The sequence below is a fragment of the Balaenoptera ricei genome, chromosome 12 (genome assembly GCF_028023285.1).
Source record: "Balaenoptera ricei isolate mBalRic1 chromosome 12, mBalRic1.hap2, whole genome shotgun sequence".
Lineage (NCBI taxonomy): Eukaryota > Metazoa > Chordata > Mammalia > Artiodactyla > Balaenopteridae > Balaenoptera > Balaenoptera ricei.
This window is the reverse complement of record NC_082650.1, coordinates 84,387,658-84,415,581: the sequence shown is the minus strand read 5'-3', so window position 1 is coordinate 84,415,581 and position 27,924 is coordinate 84,387,658. Positions and strand designations below refer to the sequence as shown.

At 42.5% G+C, this 27,924-nt stretch overlaps 1 protein-coding gene across 4 annotated transcripts in view; it reads left to right on the top strand.

Annotated features, from left to right (window-relative positions):
• The window catches only part of CD109 (CD109 molecule), a 134,849-nt gene that overhangs the window by 4,002 nt on the left and 102,923 nt on the right, over positions 1-27,924 (top strand). For 3 of the 4 annotated variants that reach the window (XM_059941790.1, XM_059941789.1, XM_059941792.1), the window contains exons 3-4: positions 16,059-16,087; positions 23,630-23,860. In XM_059941790.1, coding sequence (XP_059797773.1) covers positions 23,738-23,860 — 123 coding nt within the window. In that variant the 5' untranslated portion in view covers positions 16,059-16,087; positions 23,630-23,737. The remainder of the gene's footprint in view (positions 1-16,058; positions 16,088-23,629; positions 23,861-27,924) is intronic. The other variant, XM_059941788.1, reaches the window with a different exon arrangement.

Genomic DNA, 27,924 nt, shown 5'->3' with positions numbered 1-27,924 from the left:
GTTTGTCATGCTTTTGGGTAAGGCTAAAGTGGGTCGGACAACACTATCCTGGGAGCTTAATGGATCTTTGAAAAAGAAAGAGAAGAAAATGCGCTACTTTCAGGGGCTGTTTTGGACGCAGTTGACATACAGTTTCATTGAAAATACCATTGCAACCATTCTCCCTCTTTCAAAGGAGAATGTTAACTTTGTTATCAGGGGCTCTGAGTCATTGTTCTCAGAGCAGATGCTTCCTGTAAAGTTAGGACTTAAGGACCAAGACATTTCTCCCTCCCTGTCTTTACATCCTTTGCTTTATCTGATTTCTCCAGGTGTAACAATATGTAGATAAAGGAGGACTTTCTAAATTAGTGGGGTCTGGATCTTCCTAGGATTCATTTTTTCCTTGCCACATAAACACAAGCAAATAAATACATTTTAGGTCTGATTATTTCATCATTTTCTTATGATGGACTCCAAGAGGTCCTGCCAAGGAAAGATTGGTTTTAATAAAGCTCTGCCTGCTAGCAGAGCTGGGTAAGGAGGGATTGTTTCTGAGTGGCTGTTTCTAGCAGTCCTGCTGTTCTTAGAAATTCCTGGGGCAGGGCGGTGTTTCACCATAACCAGAATGCATTTCTAGCTTAATTTGTGTCAGAAATAGTAATAGCTAAAGCATTTGAATTGCAGCATATACCTTAATAAAGGCAGAAAAGTATGGCTTGTCCTCAAGGAAAAGTTCGTTTATTTGTTTGGCAGATATGGGAAAAATTTTGTTTACATTTCCACCCTTGAGGCCAGTAGCATGGATTGCATTACAGTTAGTTTATTCATTTTTAAATATATTAATTTTATATTTATTGGGGATCAATTATTTTTATTTATGTATTCTTTGGTGAACAACAGCCCTTGAGAAAAAGTGTTTCTAATACACTTTGAGGAGTTCTCTAAGGGTATATTAATGCGTTTTTAGTGGTGAGATTCAGATATTGAAGTGTACTTATTGTTACGAACACCACTATAATCATCCTCTATGGTGAATAGAACTAGGTTCCTAATCTTATCTTTTGTTGTACAAAAGAGTTAGTTAAGTAAATATAATGGATAAAATTCAGCAGGTAGCAATTACCAGAGGAGAGAAGATGGAGCATCTATTGGCGTTTGAAATCAAGTCAGTCTGTTGGTTGGAGAGTGAGTCTGTCCCCTTATTTCTTACCTTCCTGGCTTTTACCTCTTCCTTTACTGTGATGTTGCCCTGGAGTTCCATGCCAAATCAAGAAAAAAAGTGAAGAACATTTGAATTCACAGGTCATAAATGAGAACTATCTTCTCATCTTTTAAAGTGTGTGAAGGAATTGAATTATTTCTGATATCCTGGAAACCATAATTGCTGCTTTATTTCCCGATCTCTTTTTACAATTTGAAATGTTCATTTGGAAACTTTCATTGTTTTTCCTGAATGAAATTTACTTCAAATAATAAAGAATACACCCCTTTCCTCCACTAATGAATTCATTGTCGCTGGTTTCACATATACCTGATATAAGATAAAAACCTAAGGAACCTCCACACTGTTCTCCATAGTAGCTGCACCAATTTACATTCCCACCAGCAGTGTCGGAAGGTTCCCTTTTCTCCACACCCTCTCCAGCATTTATTGCTTGTAGACTTTTTGATAGCACAGGGAACTCTGCTCAATATTCTGTAATAACTTAAGTGGGAAAAGAATTTGAAAAAGAATAGTTACCTGTATATGTATAACTGAATCACTTTGCTGTACACCTGAAACTAACACAACATTGTTAATCAACAATACTTCAATATATTTTTTGATGATGGCCATTCTGGCTGGTGTGAGGTGATACCTCATTGTAGTTTTGATTTGCATTTCAATATAATATTAAAAAAAATAAAATTTCTCCCCCCCCCGGCAAAGAAAAAAAAAAAAAAAAAAAGAAAAAAAGAAAAAACCTAAACGGAAAATCTTGACTGCAAACTTGGGTGCAAGGCAGGGCATCTCCTGGCTCTGCTTATTTATTTATGGCACCAAGCCTGCTTCCATCTTCCCACTGAAGGGTTCGGGTGAGGTGAACTCTATGTGTATGTCTGTATCCTTTAATAACTTGCCTTTTCTTCTTGCCCTAAAATCTTGGAGAGCTAATGGGGTGTTTACCTTCTATTCTTTAAGAATGAAACATTCTTCTTTGTCTTTTTATTTATTTATTTATTTATTTATTTATTTATTTATTTATGGCTGTGTTGGGTCTTCGTTTCTGTGCGAGGGCTCTCTCTAGTTGCGGCGAGCGGGGGCCACTCTTCATCGCGGTGCGCGGGCCTCTCACTATCGCGGCCTCTCTTGTTGCGGAGCACAGGCTCCAGACGCGCAGGCTCAGTAGTTGTGGCTCACGGGCCCAGCTGCTCCGCGGCATGTGGGATCTTCCCAGACCAGGGCTCGAACCCGTGTCCCCTGCATTGGCAGGCGGACTCTCAACCACTGCGCCACCAGGGAAGCCCTCTTCTTTGTCTTTATTGTCTTTTTATCTCTCTCTCATTGACTATGGGGTACTTTATTTTCTATCTTGATTCAGTAAGGATGGGAAGTCAATATTTTATAATTTGAAATATTAGCTGAAGAACTTAAAAAACTCATCCAGTTCAGTTTGGATGGCTTTCTGGTGGAAGCAAAGCTCCTGAGCAGCCGTTTCATGGCTTGTAGATCAAAATCAGTAACCCTGGTTTTCATGAGCGTAGATGAATTAGTATGTTATGTGTGCAGGTCTCCCAGGGAAGGCTTTCACAGGCAGCTGTGCCAGTAGAGCTCATTTTGAACTTGCAGTGGCATGAGAATTATTTTTAAAGGGTGTGGGTTCTTCTTTCCCATGTCTTTGGTATTGTGTGTAATATATATTAGTAAGAAGGTGGGACCTGAGGATAAGGGACCAGAGTGTAGTCACGATGAGCGTGGGCTCTGAAGCCAGGCTATCTGATGCCCTTCCATCAGTGGTTGTGTGTCTGTGGGCTGTCACCTTCTCACCAGGCTTCAGTTTTATCATCTGAAGAGCAGTGGTTTCCGCCTTGTACAATTATACAGTTAATGTGAGGGTGAAATGAGGTAACATTTAAAGCACTTAAACACATAGGACTTACTCAAGAAATTGGTACCTATTGTCATTAGAAGATGATGGCAACAGTTATGTCAGAGGTGATTCTTAGTCACCTGTTGGGATGATCTTGAACTGGGGACTCTGTAAAAGGCACCTCACTAGGAGGGGATGGGAAGGAACGTAACATATTAAATATTGAGTTTCCTTATAGTGCCAGGGACTTTATGCACAATTTTTAACTTCCATAACCCTTGGAGGAAGGCACTATTATCTTTATTTTAGAGGTGAGAAAACTGAGGCTAAGAGAGAATAGTTTTCCTGGGATAACACATTAAATGGTACAGCCTGAATGTGAAGTTGGTTCTGTTGGTACTGACGGTTCTGAAGTTGAAGGTTTTCCACTGCCTGGAAGAGCATGAGATATTTTTTGTTTGCTTTACTTTGGGATACTGATGCAGTGTGGTGTCAGTCTTCCTTGAAAATCATTTTCTCGTCTGCTTGTGGTAGTTCAGAGCTGGATCTCATGAAATCTAATCTGGATGTAAGAGTTGCAAGTTGCAATGCCAGCTCTCCTCCTAATTTAGTTTGGGCTTCGTAGAATTTTGGAGCTGGAGGGGGTCTCAGAGATAAGCCAAATCAATCACCTAGTTTATGGCTGAGGAGACTGAGGGGTGGTGTCTGGTGACTTGCCCAGGGTGAAACGCCTGTTGGTGGTAGAGCTGGAAACAGATCGCAGGCACCCACATTTGCAGCCGAATGCTACTTCTGTTATACTCTAGGAAACTCTCCGAACATATGGGGAGCTCTGTGTGATACTTAGGATATATTTGCGAATGTTGCTTTATCTGATATGGAAGAAAATAAGGCTAACTAAGGAGTTTAGAAATGCTTACCTGCATTTTTGTGCAGGTTTCTTATTTCAGCTCAAGGTGGAGTTGTTCTTTATGGACTCATGGTTCTGCAAGGGGTGGGAGTGGGGCTGGGCACCTCAGATCTTTTCTAAAACTAAATTCTGTTGCTGTGTTTCTCAAAATGTGAGTCATACTTATTCAAAATGCAGATTCATGGTCACCCTCTCAAGACATGGGTAAGGTCTGGGAATCTAAACTTTATTTTAAGCAGTCATCACAAGTGATTCTCAGCTGCGTTAAAGTGAGGATAACTGCCCTTCAGTTAGAAGGATTCTCATGGATTGTTCCGACCAAGTACTGGAAAACCTGAGGGTGAAAGGCAAGCCTTTGCAAGTCTGTGATGATTCAAGGCAGCTGAAGGTCCCGCCCAGATTTCTGTATTTGCCTTTCAAGTGGCCACTAGCCCTAAACGTTGGTGTTAATTTAAAGCAGTGGAGAAACAGGTCTTGGGGTTTGATTATCCATCAGTGATGGAGTGAAGTTGAAAGTGAACAGACTGATTCTTTAAACTCCAAGCTAAACGTGTACTGCCGCTCTTCTAACGGGGAATGAGTCACTGAGGGCTTGTGGTGGGAGCAGAGATCAGATCCTGTAAGAATCTGGGCGGGGTTGCTGTTTGATCCATTATGTTGTTAAGAAGGATTTACAATGCTGGAACTCCTTGTTTCCCGAATGACGTTTCCCCCCGTTAATTTATTATTTATTGATTATTTGCGGTATGTGACACATGAATGAATGGGGGGTGGGACAGAAGAGGAAGGAAGGCATTAGAGAAGGTTCAGAGGTTGCAGAAGGATAAGTAGAATATTAAAAGTGCAGAGGCTGGAGAGTTTTTATTTCTTGTTTGTGTCGAAACTTCAGTGTGGTTGGTAAATAGTGCTTCTTTTGTGTGACCTGGTGCCTGGTACTGTTACCTTTTACACCCAGAGCTGTACAGATGTCCATTCATGAGTGTTCCACCTCTGCTGATGTATTTGGCATTTTGTGGGAACAGTTACTTCACATATGAGAGAAGGGAAGGGTGTGCCAGAGGAAAGAGCCCAGGGCTGGGAGTGGCAGGCATGAGAAGGAGACAGAGCTTTGTGTGTGTGTGTTTTCTGAAAAGATGTTACATTCTGCTTTAGATGTAAGTGTGGGGAGACACCCAGGTGGAGATACGCAGCAGATAAGTTTGAAATTGTAACTAGGGATAGAGTTGAAGGCGTTGTTTTCATAGAGGCAGACAGTATTCGAAGTCTTGGTGGGAAGGCATGGGACGTACAGGAGGCAACGCTCATGGAAAGAACAAGCCTGATGACAGGAGCTTGGGAGGAGGGAAAGAAGTCAATGAAACGGCTGGACATGAGCAGCCAAAACAGGGATGGATTGGAGATGCTGAGATGTCTCAGAAGCCAAGGGAAGGAAGAAGACCAAGAAGTTAGGTTTTAACAGTATGAAGTGTCCCAGAAGGTCAGAGAAGAGGAGGACAGGAAAAAGGGCATTGGAGATCCTCAATTGAATGGTTTTAAGTTGATTGTTGGGAGCCAAGTTTTCAGTAATAAATAGGTGGCGAGGAAATATAATCAGAACGTGTAGACCACTCTTTTTAAAAAAAAATTATTGCAGTAGCCTCCTAGGTTATCTTTTTTTTTTTTTTTCTCCCTACACTTATGGCTCTATAGTCTATTCTCAATCCAGTGGCCAGAAAACATAGGCCAGATTTTGTCACTCCCCATCTCGGTATCAGCCAATAGCCTTCCGATGGCCTGTGAAACCTACGCAATCTAGCCCCCTCTGATCTCGTTTCACAGGACTCCCACCTCACTCCCCAGCCTCTCGGGACTTCATGCAGGTCCTACAACACACCAAGCATGCTCCCATCTCAGGGCCTTTGCATTTACTCATCTGTCTACCTCTAATGCACTCTGCCAGATGTCTTCACGACTCAGCTGCTTCAGGTTTTGATTCAAATATCACCTTTGCAGTAGACCACTCTGTAGAAGTTTCACGGTTGAAAGGAGAGAGGCGGATTGTCTCTTAAAAAACACAGTAGAGAGGTAAAAGGGTTGATGCAAAGGGGAGGCGTGGATAATTCAGGGTAAGAAGAGAATCAGAAGAGCACGGGTAAGTGGATTATCGTTAAAAAGTACTTTTCCCTTTGATGTAAGAAGAAACAGAAGAGAAAGAAATATTTTGAAGTCTGAACTTGAGATGAATAAAATTGCAATATGATTTTAGAAAACCTTGCTATAGTTTCCTCTAAATTGTGCAGATCTGTCATCTCTTTGTAGGAAGTGGGGATAAACGTTAGAAGTAGTGGCTCACTGGGGAAAGAAACAGAACTGGAGATATTTCCTGGTGCTGCACTAACCTGGATCCCTGCTGGATTGTGGGCTATTGGGATGCAAGGGCTGACACCCATCCTGGCATCAGGGGAGGGCGCACAGGGAAACGGAGAAGAGAAAGGGGCTGTTCATGGTGGACGTATGCCTCACTTGAAGCTTGAGGGCATGGGGTAGAGGCATTTTATTATCACTGTGGTTGTAAGTGTGAATAAGAAGTGGAGTTGTAACTCATCACATCTTGGTCTGGGCTAAGAGGACCTCATACCAAAGGTACAGTGACAGAACTGGAGGAGTGGAAATTGTGGTGGTCCTCTGTCCCATCTAGTCTTCACTTCCCTTAGGAAAACCCCACGACCTGACTTTCTTCCTTTGCAAGAGTGAGTGTGAAACTGATCAAAGAAGATTTGGTGGAGGCAGTGGAGTAGGGAGGTGGTGGGCAGGTCTGTGGGTCTTTAGTTCTGAAGAAGTGATGCATGAATTAAAATCTGAAAACCAGAGTGGTAAAGCGCTTGGAAATAAACAGGGAGGGAGGTGTTTTAAGAGCACCTGGTAGCTTCTTTTGGCAGGACAATGTTAGGAGTTTACGTTTATGAAAACGTAGCTGGCAGAAATGATTTAGTATGATAAATTTAAATTTCACTGAAATACGTGTTAAATCTCCTCAGGAATATAGGTAAGACAGGGCATTTACTATTTTGCGAATTCCAAACATTCATCAGGCACCAGATTGTACATGGCACAATATTGGTGGCGTAAATGTTTGGTGACCGCACAAAGGTCCTGTCCTTATGCTTCTCACAAGGAAGCAAAGCAGATTTCGTTTCACGTGCCAACTCAAGTTGATAGTAGAGGCTGCTTGGAGTGGTGTGTTGATGGTTTCAAGTCAAGTCTGGGTTCACTGAAATAGAGAGTGGTCGGGTTAGCTGTGTCTGCCGGGTCTGTCCCGTACAATTTGGGAGACGCTGGAGCCACCTTGGAAATGGGCCCTTAGCACTACTTCTTACTACCTATGTGGCCTTGGGCAGGTCGTTCATCTCATCTAGTCTCAGTTTCTTCATCTGCACAAAAGCAACAAGAACAGTACCTACCTCAGAACACTGTTGTGAGGATTAAACGATACAGTGCTTTAGAGCTGCACTGTCCAGTATGGTAACCACCAGCCACCTGTGGTTTTTGAGCACTTGAAATGTGGCTCGTACATATTAAGATGCGCCGTGAGTATAAAATACACACTGGGGCTTCCCTGGTGGCACAGTGGTTAAGAATCCGCCTGCCAATGCAGGGGACACGGGTTCGAACCCTGGTCAGGGAAGATCCCACATGCCGCGGAGCAACTAAGCCCACGTGCCACAACTACTGACCCCGTGCTCTAGAGCCCACGAGCCACAACTACTTAAGCCCACGTGCCACAACTACTTAAGCCCATGCGCCGAGAGCCCGTGCTCTGCAACAAGAGAAGCCACCGCAATGAGAAGCCCGCGGGCACCACAACGAACTGTAGCCCCTGCTTGCCGAAACTAGAGAAAGCCCGAGCGCAGCACCGAAGACCCAATGCAGCCAAAAATAAATAAACAGAATAATTAAAAAAAAAAGTACACACTGGATTTTGAATACTTTTAGTGCCAAAAAATGCAGCAAAACTCAATAATTTTTTTACATTGATTACAAATTTTATGGTAATATTTTAGATATATGGGATTAAATAAAATGTTATTAAAATTAATTTCACCCATTTCTTTTTCCTTTTTTAAAAAAATTTTTATTCTTTTTCCTTTTTGTAGTGTGCTGCTTTAGGACGTTTACCATGGTGCCTGGCACACAGTAAACACTTGGGAATGTCAGCTATGTTGTACCAAAGCATCCCCCAGCATCAGACATTAGCCCTGATGCCTCCCTCCTGAGCACAAGCCTGTGGCATGAGGCTAGGGGTGTGTGTGTGTGTGTGTGTGTGTGTGTGTGTGTGTGTTTTAGCTTTTTTTTTTTAATGCCATGTGTCTCTGTTGATGGCTCTTTGATTCTGCTGGAGTGGGCCTTCAACCTTACTCCTCATCCCTTGAGGAAGGAAGATGTCTTCCCAAAAAGAACACCATACCATAGGGGTCGGTAAACTGTTTCCATAAAGGGTCAGATGGTCGACACGATAGGTTTTGCTGGCCTGTGGTCTTGGTTGCAGCTATTTGGCCATTGTAGCGTGAAAGCAGCCATAGATGGTGCATAACAAAGGAGCGTGTTTGTGCACCGACAGAAATTTATCTATGGACCCTGAATTTGGAGTTCGTATAATTTCCATGTGTCACAAAATATTATTCTTTTTATTTTTCCCAGTTATTTAAAACCATTTTTAGTTCATGAACTGTACAAAAACAGGCACGGGCCAGACTTGGCCTGTGGGCTGCAGATTACTGACCTTGCCATAATAAATGCCATGTACATTTAGCAGCCCAGAGCCTGGTTTGATTGGTTTTTCATGTGTATAGAACCTAACATTTAGTTTATATTGTACCATTTTATTTTTTTTACTTTTAGTGGGTTTTCATTTGACCTATTTTATACTCAGTGGTCTAAATGGAACAAAATGTTATTTATGAAACTGTTATTTATTGAGATATTTGTAAGCAAGGGGAAGCAGGAGAGAAAAAAATTAAAGGAGTATGTAGGGACCAAAGGAAATTTTTTTGTTTGAAATACTTGTGTTTTCTGTATGGATTGAATTCACTGAAGAGTTCCTTGGCTTAAAAGTGACATTAAACCACGAAGCAGAAACATATCTTAAGGTTTTGTCTTCCATGGATCTGTGGTGGAAACCCCATTTCCCACTTTGTCCATCTGTGATCAAAGAAAATGCTGAGTAATGAGGGTATTGATGAAAGAATATTTAATAACTTGGTAAAGAGGTCAAAACTTTTAGCTGCAAAAGTGATTTCCATAAGTTCATTATTGTACATTACTGAACAGCAGAGAGCTGCCAAAAGTAATTAACCGGGAAGTACTAAGCCAGGCACATATATGGTGGAAAATTCTTTTTTTCCCGATAGAGACTATTTCTGGACCTAGTTGGATTTCCAATTACACACTCTCCTTCCCTTCAGGGATTTTCTGCAGAGCTGTCTGGTGAACACAGATGTCAGAAGAGGCAGCATATGGCGCTATGAAGGGTATTTAAAAAGTTAAGGAAAGGTTAGTTTTTGTGTATGCTTATTACACAACTTAAAAATAGCTTTGACTCTATTTGTAAATCAGATGATGGCCAGCTCTCAGGCCTGTGCCAAGTGTGAAGCTTTAAAACAAGGTTTCTTTTGAGTGGCTTTGGTGGCATTGGGAAGGAGAAAGCACTGCAGGAATTTTAAGATCTACTTTCTCTGTTATACACAAAAATGATCTGAGTTTACAGAGATATCTGCAGTAACGTTGAGAAGGACTTCACAGAACAGAGGGCATCTTTAGTCAGCGATTAACAACGCTGTGCAGCATTTTAAGAGGTGGTGACTATGTCCCTTGTCTGCGTAGAGCCCGGAGCTCCGGCAAAAGGGAGAAAAAATGTTCACAACCGTTTGCAAATACAATCTATTTCATCCTCAACCTAGCAACCACAGAGAAAGAGATGACTATTTCTCATCTGCACTCCTACCACCCTGCCCCCGATTTTATATTTTGGTGCCGTAAATTACTGCTAGAACGTTCGGACGTTCAAATAAGACTTACTAAGTGCCTAGGAAATTCCAAGCTGCCCTTGTAAATTTAGAGGGAAGACAACAAGTTGCAAAAAAATGTCAAGTACTTCAAGTCGACCTTTTAATAAGGACACATGAGACAAGTGAGCGGACTTTAAATTGGATCTCTGTACATCCTTTGAGTCACTCCCTGAATCCAGCAAGAATTAGGGGTGGGTTGGGGCCTCTCTGCTCCTGCACCCCAGCTTCTGGGGGCAGCTGTGTGTTTCTTGGGTCTGTGATGGACACGGTCACATGTCAGAGCAGTGAGACCCAGGCATGCAGTCTGCCCCCTCTTCCAGTTTCTCTTTAATGAGAAAACCCCTCAAAGCTTTGACTTTGTGAAGAGTCCCATTAAAAACAGAAGTTCTGTGAATGGGGTTTCCTGCACTTCACATCTGGGTGGCTGGCTTAGAATCGCTGAAATGCTTGCCCTCCAGTTGATCAACCTACTAGGTGTATTTGGATTGTAGACTCGAAGCTGTTTTTTACTTTCTCCTTGCTTAGTGTCACTTAGATAAAAATAAATTATGCTCCCTTCCCCAACACACACACAGACACACAGACACACACACAGAGACACACAGACACAGACACACAGACACACAGACACAGACACTCACACAGAGACACACAGACACACACACACACAGACACACACAGAGACACACAGACACACACAGAGACACACACACACACACACAGACACACGCACACAGACACACACAGAGACACACACACACAAACACACACACACAGACACACACACAGACACACACAGAGACACATAGACACACACACAGACACACGCACACAGACACACACACACAGACAGACACACAGGCACACACCAGACACACACACAGACACACAGACACGCAGAGACAGACACACACACACAGACACACACACACAGACAGACACACAGGCACACACCAGACACACACACAGACACACAGACACGCAGAGACAGACACACACACACAGACACACACACACAGACACACAGACACACACACAGACACACGCACACGCAGACACACACAGAGACACACACAGAGACACACACACACAGACACACACACAGACACACACAGAGACACACAGACACACACACAGACACACGCACACAGACACACACACACAGACAGACACACAGGCACACACCAGACACACACACAGACACACAGACACACAGAGACAGACACACACACACAGACACACACACACAGACACACGCACAGACACACGCACACACACATGCAGTCTTTAGTCTTTGTGAGATTGCTGGTGATGGGAGGTAGCCAGTGTGTCAGGCCCAAAGGAAGCACATTGTTTCCTCCAGTCACTGGGCTGACAAAATTGTCAACCCCGATGGTTTATCCTAAAGTCACGAAAGATCAGTGACTCTCAATAACCAAGGGTGCTGTTGTGCTGGGGCCCAGCTCCCAGCAGGTTAGTATTTCTGATTCTATCCCACTGTGGGACGCTGTGGTGGGTACCATGATGTACCACCCGGAACCAGCCTGTCGGGGATGAAGACTCACTCCCTGAAGCTGTTGGGAAGGTTGCAGCCCGCCGCCCTCCAAGCCAGCTTCCTGGGGGCTGCCCCGCTAGGGACACTCACCCTGGCCCGGGGGAACTCCTCCTTGGGTGGAGGTCCAGCCCCTCCCCCCAACTCAGGACGCCTCTCGGGGGTCGGCGCTGCTTCTGAGGGCGCCCCGTGGACGCGGCTTGAGCCTGTGTTGAGGCTCTTCCCCTCCTCCTCCCCAGTCCCGCCTCTGCATGCCTCCCCTTCTCTAGGTGCTGGTCCCAGGCGCACGCCCTGCGCTTGAATCACCGTCTCAGAGTCGGCTTCCCAGGGAACCCGACCTTGGACACGTGTGGTTCTTGTTTCCTTTGAAGATGGGTTTTTCCGATCTTGAAATTAGCTTCAAACGTATGAAAACGGTGTAGTGTGAAGAACTGATAAAAAAGAGTTAAGAAGTTTTCTAGTTTTTATATCCTTTCCAGAAGTTCTTGTATAACACGAATTGTTTCAATTAGCTCCACCATTGCAGCGCCTATAGCGTAACTGAGTGAGGGCTGGGAGAAACATTATGGAAGAAGGATCTAGGTTCTGGTGATGACTAACATAGAGCCGAGGAGAGCCGGGAGTCCAAGAGGATTGCGATCTTGAACCTGTGTGACTGAGGCAATAAGGGTGTCAACATACACAAAGAGGCTATACACAGGCTGTGCAACTTTTATAATAATCAAAGGTGGGTAGAATGCAAGAAAAAAAGTACAGCTGCTGTTCTTCTTCTGAGAGGCAGTGGCTTAGAATCTTAGCTCCGTTACTTCTTTCCTGTGTGACCCTGGGGAAGTCACTTAATATCTCTGTGACTCAGGTTCTCATTTGTAAAATAAGGATAATAATACTTAATATTGCTAGTTGATCTTTTTTATTTCAAACGTGTTCCAGTTATCTATTGCTGTGAATGAACCTCTCAACACTTAGTACCTTCAAACAACAATGGTTTATTATTTCTTACGAGTCTCACTCACTCCACTTGTACACACAAGTTTGATGATTATTCGCCTGAATCAGTTATTACCATTATTGTTGTGAAATTTTCTAATTCCATGATTCCTTATACATTTATTTATTGGAATTCTATGGTAAAGAATAACTTTTTCTGAATATATATGTATATGTAGAAATGAATGTTTGCTGTACAGCAGAAACTAACACAACATTGTAAATCAACTATACTTCAGTAAAATAAATTAAAAATTGTAAAAAAAAACCCTTTTCTCCTTCATTTAGTCATCTACTAAATTATATATCAGCACAAACTCATACTCTTATTTTATTCAGTAGGTTATACTCCATTATTTATTTGAATGTTCAAGTTATCTGACCGTTATCATAATAATGTTCAACTTGAACGTTCAAATAATTAAAAATATTTTTTTCAGATTTCCCATATTTTCCCTGTCCACATGCATGGGTAGCCTTCCCTGTTATCAACATCACTCACAAGAATGGCACTTTTTTTTTTTTTTTTAACCAAGGATGAACCTGCAATGATGCATCATAATCACCCAAAGTTCATAGTTTACGCGAGGGTTCACTCTTGGTGGTGTGAATTCTGTGGGTTTTGATGAACATGTAATGACATATGTCCATCATCATAATATCATACAGAGTATTTTCACTGCCCTAAATTCCCCTATGTTCTGCCTGTCAGAGATCAGTTGACAGTATTTATAGGGTCTATTTCTGAGCTGTCTATTCTGTTTCATTGATATATTTGTCTATTCTTTTGCCTGTATCACATGGTCTTGATTACTGTAGCTTTATAGTAAGTCTTGAAGTCAGGTAGCATTATTCTTCCAACTTCGTTCTCCTTCAGTGTTATGTTAGCTATTCTGGGTCTTTTGCTTCTCCAGGTAAACTTCAGTTTGTTGACATTCATGAAATAACTTGCTGGGATTTTGATTAGGATTTAGGACTGCATTGAATCTAAAGATCAAGTTGCGAAGAACTGATGTCTTGACAACGAAGTTTCTCTATTTATGAACATTGAATATCTCTCCATTTATTTAGCTCTTTGATTTCACTTATCAGAGTTTTGTAGTTTTCCTCATCTAGATCTTGTACACATTTTGTTAGATTTACGCCTATTTCATTTTTTTTGGTGCTAATGTAAGTGGACCTTGTAATTTAACTTCAGATTCTACTTGTTCATTGTTGGTATACAGTGACCGTAATATTTTTAGTTGAGAAAACACTCTCTCCACATGTGCTGAGCTACCTGGTAAAATCAGAGAAAATTCTGATGTGTGGAGGATATTCTCAATTTCAATTTTTTCCCATATTGAACTGTTTATGCGTTTCAGCCCAAATATTTTGCAGGGTCTGCCTTTGCCTCTTCTCAACAAATATTTTTCCAAGACAGAACTTGTTAGTTGTCTCTATTTATGGTTCTTTTGAGTGTTTCATCAAGTTTAGTTGCTGCACCATTATGGGGCTTCTCAATTTCCCTTCAATTCAGTATAGAATATGCCTCTCCTATTAAAAGCAAGAACTTAATGAACAGAAGTTTCTTCCCACAAATGGAGATGTTCTCAAAGCATGAGTATACAATTTCAAAGTTAAATCTTGTGCAGGTTAAACCCATCTCATATTAATACTTTGCTAAACCAAAAAAGATCCGGGACAAATAATCAGAACGTGGGGATAACAGTGCGACCCAGACCATTCTGGTGAGGGCTCGCCTGTCTAAAAGGCCTTTTGTGGTCTGGTCCAGCCTCATCTCTACTGCCTCTCCTGCCTCTGGTCGTGTCTCACCCAGCTCTTGTCTTCAGTAGGCTTCAGGCCTTTGCACTTGTTGCTGCTCTGCCTGGAAACTGGTCCCCTCCATTCTCACCCGACTCCTTTTTCCTTATCCTACAGCCCCAGACTCTGCATCATTTCCTCTAGGCGCCTCCCGTGGCCCCTCTGAAGTGCCCCCCACTCTCCCTCTATTGCAGCCGTTCTGTGTGGACCTATATCTGTTCAATTGTTCCTCCTCCTTCACCTTTTCAAGACATTCTTTGTCCAGTGTCCTAATTATTGAAGAGTCCCGTTCCTTGCTTCCTAAGGTGACAGCTACTAGATAAACTGATCTGTGCTGTGTGATAAGTGACTTTGATGAGTTGCTTATCTGCTCCTGAGAACATACTTGTATTTCACTGAGGCCCACTGGGGCAGTGGTCAAAGTAGGGTGCACACATCTGGGAGTCACAAGACCATTTATAAGGGGGTAGGTAGAAAACATACTAACTTTTATTTCCATTATTTTATTGAGAAAAACTAAGAAAGTCGGGTTTTCTAATATTTATATTTTGGTTGAGAAAGTGCATGTATATAACTTTATAAATCTAACTTGACATGGTAACATGCACCAAATATTTGTATCGATTGAGTGCTCCATCATAAACATCTGAAGCCCACTGCCATAGAGGCACACTGACATGCCAGTGGGTGACCCTTCAAGCTTTCTGGCAGTGTAATGCCATGTTTATCAAGTGTTTCCTACATGTCAGCCACTGTTCTGTACCCTTTACAGGGATTGGCATACTTATTCCTTACAGTCACCTTGTGTGAGTGTCTTCATTTTGTGGATGAAAAAATTGAACCTGGAGGATCAGGTAACATGTTCAAGGACAGGACTAGTACGTGGCTGATTTGGGATAGAACCTATGTGGTCTGATTGCAGAGGCCACTTGCTTAACCCTCGCTCCATACTGTACCCGTCTGTTCCCCTGGGGTGGGCACATGTGGCCTCCAGGAGGAGAGGGGCCATGTGTGTCTTGTTCACTGTGGTACCCTTATAAGTGTTTCTTAAATGAATGAAGGAACTGAGGGCCTGTCACCACCTCTGAATTCATGTCCCTTAAATGGGAACTTTGAATAAGTTCTCTTTTATTTTTAACTTGAAACATTTTTTCCCTTGCAATAAATAGAGTTGATGAGAAATTGGCATGAGTTAAATTAGCAGTCTTTGTTTAGGAACTTACATGAAAAAAGCCTGCATCATTTTAATACTAATGGTCAGTTATGAGTCCCAGCTCACCCCTGGCGTGACTAATGCCTTCCTTTTTTTCCCTTGATCATGAGGGTATGAGAAATGAACCTTAGAAATGAACTTCAGCTTCCCTCTGTACACTGTATGAAGTGTCCCTCAAACATGTACAGCCTTAAAACAGCAACAGGAACAGCAGCAACATACAAATGGAAAAGAGAAGCAGAACGTAACTAATTTGTTGGGGGAGGTTTACCCACGGATAGCCTTTTAAGTCTTAATTCTCTGGCACAAGGATATGTAATAATCTCTCAGGTGTTCTGGGATTTAATAAAATTGTTCTGGTTTGGCTAAATAAGTTGGTGATTCTGTAAGTTTGATTCCCTCTACATCTGAAAGACTATTAAGAGAGTCTTAACAAGTTTTGTATTATATCACTATATTTAAATCATGACCGTTTTCTTCCCTGTTTTCCTTTTAGGCTCTTTCAAGACACTTATTCTTCCATCAGTAAGTATTTATTTAAAAAATTTGCTTTCAGAAATATACATTGCGTCAGTGAAATAAATGAATTAGTATTTTATTGGTTTTTATATTGATTTACATTCCTTGCGAGTGTGATTGAGTTCAGTTCCAAGTTCAGATTGTTTAAGATTAATATTACTTCAGGGAGATTGGATATTAGCCTCTTCAAACTCACAGTGGAGATTTTCCTCTCGTAAAATGGAGAACTTCACTGAGGGGTACTGGCCTGGGCTGTTAGCATAAGTACCTGGGAGGGTTGGGTCCTGCTTCTGCCTTAAGGAGACTTACAGTCTTGGGTGTGTACTTAATGCTCCGTCCCAGTTTCTTTGTCCTGGAAAAGGGCAGTGCTTCACTGAGTGGAATTGTACCCTGAGGCAAAATAAAACAACAGTAATTGATACTGACCCTGTCTTTGTTTAAAATTTTGATTTTTTGTTTCATAATTTAATTTTTGCATCACTTTTGCTATTTAAAACTATTTAAAATATTAAAAAATTTTAACTGTTGATTACTGAGTTTTTTTGGCACGCTCTTAAATTTTGCACTTGAGGCAAGTGCCTGGCTTCCCTCACCATGGTCCTGGTCCTGGAGGAGGGGATAAAGGTATAGTCTATTTCATAGGGGCTACCTTGGAGGTGAAATGAGATGTGAACGTGCTGTAGCATCTGCTACAGAAGTGGAAAGGGTTATTATTTTGTGGAGAGAGTCATAAAACCTGTTTATTAAATATTGTTTGTGAACTAGTCCTGCTTCTCATAGCTTTCATTTGGAAGTTTGTGCTTTTATTACTGTTCTGTTTTGGAGCTTCACACATTTAATATACAGTCGAATAGAACATAGCATCCACCAAGAGGACAATTTGGTGTACTTTTCTGGTACTAGGTGACTGATGACTTTGACCCTGACAGATTACACACTTATGTAAGGTTGACATTTCCCGATGAGCCAGGTTCCCCGTTAACTCTTGAAGGTTACTTATCAAGCACTTTCAGAAACCACATTCATTTTGGGGGGATTCTTAGAGAATATAGTGCTCCCAAACTGTCCTTTACAAAAATTACTTATATTCCATAGCTATTATGTTTCTTACCTATTTTTAAAAAATATTGATTTATTTGCTTGGCTGCGTTGGGTCCTAGCTGTGGCATGCGGGATCTTTTATTTATTTTTTATTTTTAAAAAAATTAACTGTGTTCTTCCAGTGTCTTTTTATTTTATTTTTTGATATTTATTTTATTTATTTATTTAATCTTTAAAAAATTTTCGGCTGCATTGGGTCTTAGTTGCAGCACGCAGGATTTTCATTGTGGCATGCAGGATCTTTTGTTGTGGTACACGGGCTTCTCTCTAGTTGTGGCATGTGGGTTTTCTCTCTCTAGTTGTGGCACACGGGCTTAGTTGCCCCGTGGCATGTGGGATCCCTGGCCAGGGATTGAACCTGCATCCCCTGCATTGGAAGGCGGATTCTTTACCACTGGACCACCAGGGAAGTCCCAGCGTGGGATCTTTTAGTTGTGGCATGTAGGATCTTTAGTTGTGGCGTGTGGGATCTTTAGTTGTGGCATGTGGGATCTAGTTCCGTGACCAGGGATCAAACCCGGTCCCCTTGTATTGGGAGCGTGGAGTCTTAGCCACTGGACCACCAGGGAAGTCCCTGTTTCTTACTTATTATTATGTTTGTACTTACCTTACTAAGAAATATACTGTTGTAATAATAGAAAGTGGGGTTGGGGGGAGGGAAGGCCTAAGCAGGCAGATGTGGGGAAAACAACCCAATCTTAGTGACGATAAGACATTAGCCTGCATTAATGTGATCCCAGACATTAGGTGCTGGCCCCCCGGTGTCTGTGTCCATAACTCTGTTGAAAAAGTATTACAATGAGAAGATTAAAATAAATCCTGTGTAAAATATAATTGTCTGATAGCAGAAGGGGGTGAGATTTCAGTTCAGGAATCAAAACTCAACGCATAATAACTGTCTGCTTTCCTCAAAGACGTCTGCAGTGGCACGGTCCGGAGTGTAGCAAGTCTGGAAGGAGCAGGCATGTGGGCGGACGAGGGCACTCGGGCTGATTCCAATAATGTGCCTATAAGCTGTACTTGTCCCAATTAGCTACAAATTTGGCTACTATTAGTCTTAAAGTCTTAACCATGTGAAATACGAATCCCAACATCCTATATTTGTCTTTAATATTATGCCATTTCTATTGTATGTAGATATAGCAATTATTTATTGAAAGATTTACCAGGAGTTATATTTAGGACTAGATCCCTTTTTAGTAAAGCAAAATTTTAAAGGCTTAGTCATAAAGTGTCTGGGAAAATTTGATAACGCTTGGCAAAAATAGAAGGTTCTGTATTTTTACGAGTGTTCAATTAAAATAGACCCATCTTTCCAAGTGCTCTTGCATTCTGATGCTTGCAGATGTAATATTTTAAATTATTTTTTTAAGGTCCTCATGAAGTTTTGCTATAAAATATGAATATATTGGCTGCATTAAAACAAATGTATTTTTAATATCTGACTAGATCATTGTTTCTGTTTTTGATACAGTAAAATCAGCCTTCAATAAGAAGTAAATAAAAAACAGAATTTACGCTTAACATAAAGATTATTGTTTGTACAAAACATGCTAGAAAAAGTCTTTTTATTCTCTTTGTAAATAAATCCAACTTAAAACAAGGGAGTGGTTTTTAAAATTAGCATGCCTAAAAAATTTTTTTAAATCTTATATTGGAATATAGTTGATTTACAATGCTGTGTTAGTTTTAGGTGTACAGCAAAGTGAATCAGTTATACATATACATATATCTATTCTTTTTTAGATTCTTTTCCCATATAGGTTATTACAGAATATTGAGTATAGTTCCCTGTCCTATGCAGTAGGTCCTTGTTGATTGTCTATTTTATGTATAGTAGTGTATATATGTTAATCCAAACCTCCTAATAAAATTAGAATGCTTTTAAAGTTTAATTACTAATATATTTTAAAATAGAAACTATCATCTTAAATTTCTCAGTTTTATTTTGAAAGTTATTTGAAACTACCATTACTTTTGGTAACTGGAGTTAATAGTGAAATAAAGTAGGATAAATACTATTGTGTTGTTTGTTTTCTTAAGACAGTTGATCTTTCAGAGAAGGTGAGATGGTTTTAGACGGCCCAGATTAGAATAAGGAATCCATTTATTGTTCATCAAGAACCTTTTTGAGCATGCCTCTATCATCTACCTGGAGAGTTTGCGTTTATGTATACACAAACTAGACTTAGCATAACTGAGAATCAACCATGCTCAACTCAGATGCTCGTTGATATTTTGTTGATCTAAGCCCTGGGTATTGTATACCCCCAGACTCTTATTCTGATGCCAGACAGTGTCTGTATATGGGAACTACGTCTTTTCCCAGCCCTGTGACCTCAGTTCAACATGTAGGATCCAAAATCTCTGTGGGTAAATAATTGGTTCTTGTATAAGAGATAAGGAAGTCTCTTATTAGGGAACCCCTTTATTACCAATTCTGGGAATCCTTTTCGGTCATTGTGTCCCTCAAGAAGGTGGGAAGCAATTTACCAGCAGAGATTGAGGAGCTTATATTACCTTCTGGGTCCTCTCCACTGTGGGAAGCAGGTTACAACCCACTGCAGGTCTGGCACAGAGAGAATCTTTCATAAAGATTGCTTAACATCCCCAGTATTTTCTCCAGTCTCCTTCTCATTGTGTCCCTCTACTGTTACCAGTGGATGACCAAGGTCTCTGCTGACAGCCAGCGTCCATGGTGACACCCTAAGGGGTGCAGTGACGGCTCATGGTTCATAGGGGCACACGAGGTCCACTCTGACAACTCCATACTGTCATCCTAGACTTTCCAGCTCTAGGATTAGCACCGAGGCTTTGAGGATCCCAAATCACCTAAACTTTACATGGGGACAGGTGGGGTTTCTAACAGCGAGAATTAGGGTAACTGAAAGGAACAGAAAGATAGTCAGTACCATCTCCTCTTGTGTCAACTCCCTGAAGGAGGATGGAGCAGGGGACAGAGTAAAATGTTTTGGACACTTTTGTGTTAATTCTAATTTTCTAACTCTTTGACGTCCTCGTGGTTAAGAGGTCTCTTTAGTTTCAGACCTCTGCATCATTAATTTGATGACAGTCTTCAATCTACTCTCTGTTCTGGGGCCTCTGTGCCACTAAAAATGATCAAACTATATCCAAATCATAGAGAGAAATTCCATCTAATGTATTTTTTTAAGCATGAACTATTTATAAATCTGTGCTCTATACAAGCAAATGATATGCGGGTTCCTGGCATATATATTTTCCTGCTTACGGTATTCAGGACTCCGTTTAAAAGAATCTGAGGCCTGAAGCATCATTTGAGAGAATAGAATATAAGGATGCAAGTTCCAGGCTAGATTCTGAGCCCTTTAGGGCGTACGTCTTTGGTTCTTATTGAATCCCAAGCACCTAGAACAACCTGGAGCTCTGAAGTGCTCAGTCAATGTTTATTTATTAAAGGAAAGCAAAAATCAGTACCAGAGGTCATTTGAAGGTGATATTACTGATGGATTCTCCTAACAGTTTACTATGAAAGTATCAAATACCCAAAAAACCTGCAAGAGTTTCATAGGGGACACTCCTATAACCACCACTTAGAATCTACTGTTACCATTTTACCATACTTGCTCAATCACATATTTATGCATCTACTGATCTCTCCGTCCATTAATTGATCTTATTTTTAAAATGCATTTCCAAGTAAATTGCAAACACCGGTACTTTTCTCCCTATTTCCTGCTGACCACTGTATTGGTGGTTTGTTACGTTTCCTTCATATTCTTATCCATATTGCTGGCTTTTTGGTGGCTGCGCTTTCTGGAAAATCTCCTTGGAGCTCTCTGTGGACCATGCTTATTTGCAAAAAGGAGGCAGAACATTGGTTTCAGAATCTCAGGTTTATGAATATGAAAATGAACTAAAATTCAGGTGTGCTAGTTATCGATTGTTGTGTAACCTGTTATCCCCAAAGTCTGGTGTGAAACAACCATAAACTTGTATTATTTCCCACAGTTTCTGTGGGTCAGGAATTTGGGAGGCATGTAGTTGAGCAGTTCTGAGCTGCCGATGGCAGAGCTGCCGTCATCTGAAGGCTTCACCAGGCCTGGGGGTCCTCAGTAAGGTCGCTCTTCACGCGGCTCGCAGGTGGGTGGTGGCTATTGGCTTCTGTTCCTCCCCCCCGTGGGCCTCTCACAGGCCTCTTGAGTGTCCTTATCACATGGCAGCTGACTTCCCCCAGAGCCAGGAATCCAAGAAAGAGAGAACAGGCAGAAGCTATCCTGTTAATGCTAGTTACGTCTCCAGCTGGACTGTCTCCAATGCGATGCCTTCCTAGGGAATTTTCTAGGAACACATGTGTTTCACCCAGTATACTTTCGCTCCACCCCCATTTAAGGTGCCCTCTGTGTTTGGGGCACCCTGACTGTGAGTGGAGACCCTCCCGAATGCTCCCATGCTTTACTCTGTAGCCTTATTCCTAGGAGGGGTTCAACCCCTGAACTTCCAAGCCACAGGAGTCTGCCCACCAGGCCCCAAATGCCACTCAGCTGGCCCAGCTGAGGCATTAACAGGAACATAAAATCTAAAATGTTTAGGAAAGTGGCTGGCACACAGAGGGCTCTCCGTAAATGCTCATTATTATTCAGACAACTTAGTATTGGCACAGGCTTGAGGGAAGTCAAAAGGATCAGCTCTTTGAAGGCCCAGGGGCAGGAGGGGGTTGTTGGGAGTATGAATCTCTCCAGCTTTGCCAAGCAGGTGCCAAGGTGGCCTCTCTGTACCAGCATCGGTTCTCTTGCTACTGAGGAACCGCAGAAAGTTCTACCATGCAAGGGACGGAGGCGTTCTCATCTAGCACGGTGTTGGGTGCAGCCTGCAGTGGATGACCTCAGCTGCACACACACCTGGGGCCTCTCCTGGTGACAATGGCAAGCCTGGTCAGTAGCACCCCAGCTCCCCTATCCTGATAATGACGCAGCCTCATTCTACTCTTGAGAGGCAAGTCACTGGGAAATGAGGCTCTACCTTTTTTTTTTTTTTTTTAAATTAATTTTTACTGGAGTACAGTTGCTTTACAATGTTGTGTTAGTTTCTACTGTACAGCAAAGTGAATCAGCTGTACGTATGCATATATCCCCTTTTTTAGATTTCCTTCCCATTTAGGTCACCATAGAGCCCTGAGTAGAGTTTCCTTTGCTGCACAATAGGTTCTCATTGGTTATCTATTTTATACATAGTATCTATAGTGTATATATGTCAATCCCCATCTCCCAATTCATCCCCCCCCCCCCCTTTCCCCCTTGGTATCCATACATTTGTTCTCTACGTCTGTCTCTATTTCTGCTTCGTAAATAAGATCGTCCATACCAATTTTTTCAGATTCCACATGTATGTGTTAATATATGATATTTGTTTTTCTCTTTCTGACTTACTTCACTCTGTACGACAGTCTCTAGGTCCATGCACATCTCTACAAATGACCCAATTTTGTTACTTTTTATGGCTGAGTAATATTCCATTGTATATACATACTACATCTTCTTTATCCATTCGTCTGTCGATGGGCATTTAGGTTGCCTCCCTGACCTGGCTATTGTAAATAGTGCTGCAGTGAACATTGGGGTGCGTGTGTCTTTGTGAATCATGGTTTTCTCTGGGTATATGCCCAGGAGTGGGGCTCTGACTTTTGAAGGGAGGAGGGTCAGAGAAATCTTGGACATATTTTAAAACCATCACATGCAGGCTCTTGTTAGAGTAGTATATAGTTCATCCCGGGTTTGATTCTCAGCCAGTGACCTGGAGCAACTTCCTTTACTCTTCCAAGCCCTAGGTTCCTGGTTTGTAAACTGGTATTAGTTAGAGCACCCACCGGAAGGATTGTTGTGAGGTAGAATGACACGGTGTGTGTAGGCTGAGTGTGACTTCCGGTCTGTTCGTGCTAGAAGGTAGGATTTCCACTAGTGATAGAAACAGTAAAATAACGGTGCCATCAAACTTAACAGGACTGTGACACGATGCACGAGATACAGGAAGAGAGTGCATCCTAGAACAGGTGAGAGGTCCTGGAGAGAGTGTGGCAAGAAAACAAAGCCTGTGCAAGTGTGCCTTTCACCCGTGGGCTGCCGCAGACAGGGTGAGACATGGAGAAGGGTATCGTGACCCACAGTGACTGTCAGTGTGGAAGAGTTTGTACTCGGGATAGGAAGTGACAAGGTGACTGCTGACAGAGCTGTGGGACGTGGTTCCTGCCGTCCAGGAACCCTGCGGTTTAACTGGAGAGCAAACTCCAGGACGTCGAAAGAGAGAAAACAAATTGTTTAATTTTGGTGGTTAGGAGGGACGCATGTTTCAACATCGCGATTACTTTTGATAATACTATGTATTTAAAATTTCAATTCTCACTTACAGTTAAAAACACTTTTGAGGTGAAACAATGAGACCTTGATACATCTGATGTCTTTTTCCCCCCAGCTACCTCTGAACAGTGGTGATGAGATTTATGAGCTCCGTGTCACTGGACGTGCCCAGGATGAGATTTTATTCTCGAATAGTACGCGCTTATCATTTGAGACCAAGAGAATGACTGTCTTCATTCAAACAGACAAGCCCCTGTATAAACCAAAGCAAGAAGTGAAGTTTCGTGTTGTTACACTCTTCTCAGATTTTAAGCCTTACGAAACCTCTTTAAACATTCTAATTAAGGTGAGTGCCAGACAGAAATAAAGCTGGGGGTTCAAAGCCGTCTCACTGAAGCTCTCTTGGAAGTTCTGCTCACGTTGTTGGTACTGGGATGTCTTAGGATTCACGTGGCTAAGCTTCCCTCCCAAAGTGGGATGGTTTCTCTAGGAAGGGGGATGGTACAGCACTGGGTTAAGAGCTCAGGCTCCAGGGTCAAGCCTGCTTGGGTTCCGGTCCTGGCTTCTTCATTGATTAATTCATTTGTCAAACATTTATTAAACTTCTGTGTCCTCGATACAGAAGGTGAGTCCCTGCTTACATCGACTTTTTATTCCAGTGGGTAGTGGACAGACAATATATAAACACACAGATATACACAAAAAAGAGTGAGAGTGTGTGTGTGTGGGTGTGTGTGTGTGAGAGAGAGAGAGAGAGAGAGAGAGAGAGTTTGTGCTTGCTGTTTTTCTATAGGGTTGTTAGAGAAGTCCTATTTGAACAGAGGCCTATAGGAAATAAAAGAATGAGCCTCTACAAACAGAGGGAATAGCATATGCAAAGGCCCTGAGGTGGGAACTTGTTAGGTGCATTGGGGGAACAAGCTTGCAGTGCACCGTTGCCCAGGAAGTGAGGGGACAAATATTAGGAGATAAGGTCAGGTACAGGAAGGTCAGCTGGATGAGGGGCTATCCAGGATCTTCTTGGCTATGATGTGGACTTTGGATTTTACTGTGAGTGAAATGAAAATTCACTGGAGAATTCTGAGGACAGGCATGATGTGATCTGAGTTAACATTTTTTAAAAGGATCACTCTCTGCTCTAAGAAGAACAGGTGCTAGCTCTGTGACCTCGAGGAAATTAATCAACCTCTCTGAGCCTGGCTTTCCTTATTTGTAAAATGTGTAAAAATAATAATATCTTGTACAGGTTTTTGTGAGGATTATGTGATATGATTCAGGTAAAGCATTTAGAACTGTGCCTGGCACATAGAACATGCTCCTAAACATTAGCTATTGTTGTACTGGGAGCCCCTCTGGCAGGAAACCCTTTGGCCTCCTCTGCCTGAGTACTCTGGGCTCTGGAGGCAGCAAGGTTGGCAGACTGAGTGCTTCCAGTGAGGGCCAAGCTGGAGGCAACTGACATCCGGCTGGACCTGGTTTTCTACGTTTAAGCTGAAGAGAGTATTAGACCTTTGACCAGTGACATAGAAATAGGGTGACCAGCTCACCCCAGTTTACTGGGACTCTCTTGATTTTAGTACTGGAAAATCCCCTCAGTCCAAGGACATTGGTTGGCATGGACATACATACACTACCAAATGTAAAATAGATGGCTGGTGGGAAGCAACCGCATAGCACAGGGAGATCAGCTCGGTGCTTTGTGACCACCTAGAGGGGTGGGATAGGGAGGGTGGGAGGGGAGACGCAAGAGGGAGGAGATATGGGGATATATGTATATGTATAGCTGATTCACTTTGTTATACAGCAGAAACTAACACACCATTGTAAAGCAATTATACTCCAGTAAAGATGTTAAAAAGAAAAAAGAAGATGTGGCACATATATACAGTGGAATATTACTCAGCCATAAAAAGAAATGAAATTGAGTTATTTGTAGTGAGGTGGATGGACCTAGAGTCTGTCATACAGAGTGAAGTGAGTCAGAAAGAGAAAAACAAATACTGTATTTTAACACACATATATATGGAATCTAAAAAAAAAAAAGGTTCTGACAAACCTAGGGGCAGGACAGGAATAAAGATGCAGATGTAGAGAATGGACTTGAGGACACGAGGAGGGGGAAGGGTAAGCTGGGACGAAGTGAGAGAGTGGCATGGACATATATACACTACCAAATGTAAAACAGATAGCTAGTGGGAAGCAGCCGCATGGCACAGGGAGATCAGCTTGGTGCTTTGTGACCACCTAGAGGGGTGGGATAGGGAGGGTGGGAGGGAGGCGCAAGAGGGAGGAGATATGGGGATGTAGGTATACGTATAGCTGATTCACTTTGTTATACAGCAGAAACTAACACACCATTATAAAGCAATTATACTCCAATAAAGATGTTAAAAAAAAAATCTGGAACGGAAAAAAAATGTTCTGAGGAATAACAGAATGGAAGGCAAATTTAGGCTTTTTATTTCAGTATCTTCCTATTCTTCTTAGTTTTTTTCTGTTGTTATGAACTAAACAAACACACAAACAAAAATCAAGCAAACAAACATGTATACATATAACTTCAAGCCAAGATGTGTTTATAGCAAATATCACATTGGTTGGCATGTTTCTTGAATGGAACTGGTATTATTTCAGAGTTAGCAGCTCTGTGAGTGTCTGCCTTTGCTGTGTTGGAATAAAGCAGGTCGCCATAGTGAATAGCATTTCGAAATTCACGTAACTCTCTGAGCAGTTTATGGACACCATTCATACTGTCCTTCATCATTTATCCACAAATACTGAGAACTTACTAAATGCTATATGTAAATGGAGGGTTTAGAAGTGAACGTCTGCCTGTGTCTGGCTGTTTACAATCGATCTGCCTCTTTCTGTCTCAGGCGAATAAAAATCAGCCCTGGATAAATTGTCTGTTGTAAGCGTTGACCCAGAACGAACCCTGCTGATTGTGATTTGTGGATTCTTTGGGCTCCTCTCTCCGATTTTGGACTCCGCCTGTCACATTTGGCTTTCCCAGAAGTGCACAGAGAGCCCTTCCTCTTGCTATTCCTGGTCCTGAGGGATCCCGCCGGCCTGGCTGATGGGTGGTCCCCTTGGCCAGGGCGGGAGAGTTCTACCCGGAACCCACTGTGTTTGGGACCAGTGACTGTTTGCACATGTGGGTGCCATACTCACCACAGTACTCATGGGTCAGAGCATTGATGTAAATGCCCTCACCCTGCGCTCCTCCATCTGAAAACAGTCGTTTTGGCCAGGGTTCACCAGACTCTGATGTTTTCTTTTTCTACATCTTTCCGTATGGGACAGGTGGTTTCTTAGAAAAACTTCCCAGAGCAAAGTGGGACTGTAGTGTTAACGGGAGCCCCTGACTTGGACGATGTTGTACTCTCTAGCACAGCACCACCTGCAGGCAAGTGTTGGGAAGGCATCTGGGAACTACAGGAGGCCAGCTTTTTGGGGCCCATCTTGCCCAGCCAAGAATGACTGACTATAGGATGTGGCTAAAATATTGACCGTCATAGCATGTTCAGGCATGTTCAGTGTTTTTTTGGGATCATCGGGTGTTTTCCCTGACCCAATAACTGACTTTCTCAGGAAGCAAAGGGGCTTCAGGGACCTTTCTATGGTGGAATAAACCTCTTCCCCTAATTCTGGCTTCCTGCAGCCGGTCTGTCCTTACACTACGGAAATAAGTGTCTCCAACGCTGTGATGGCAGCTGGCACGCTGTTTTCTACCCTGGCTGCCCTTCCTGAGAAATTGTTGCTCCTGGTACAGATGAGCGATCTTGTGGGCACAGCTGCTAGCTTGGGGTCCGCCCTGTGACTTTGCTCTGACACTTTGGCCTGGAGCAGTGGTGGCACCTCGTTTAAGTGATTTGATGTCTTTAATTCTACATGCTAGGCACACACCTTGTGCATAATCCAGGACTCTGGGGACTGGCAGAAATATTTGCCTTCTCCAGCCAGGGAGTTTATTGCTCGAGATGGCGGACACAGGCACCTGATGGAGAGCCCAGGCCGTGCAGAGGTGACTCGAAGAGCACGAGGGGCCACTTTCCCGGTGTCACCAGCCACGTGGCTGTTCCGGCTGTGACAGGGGCACCGTTCACATCACACGTGGCTGTCCTGTGTGCATCCCAGTAGGAGGCGACCACGTGCAAATGCTGGGCTCCGCTGTGACGCCACCATGCGTCACCTGTGCAAATCCTCATGGGCTCTGTAAGGACTTCTGGCATTTCTACATTCTCTGTCTCTTCCTTGTGGGTGATAGGCCCAGGTCCAAGACAGGCTTGGGAAACGAGGGATTTATCTCATTCACTCCCAGCCCTGCAGATCCTCCAGGTCATCAAAGACTTCAGTTTGGATTTCCTTTGTAGGGTTGTGGGAGAAATGTGTACCTTTACCAAAATAATA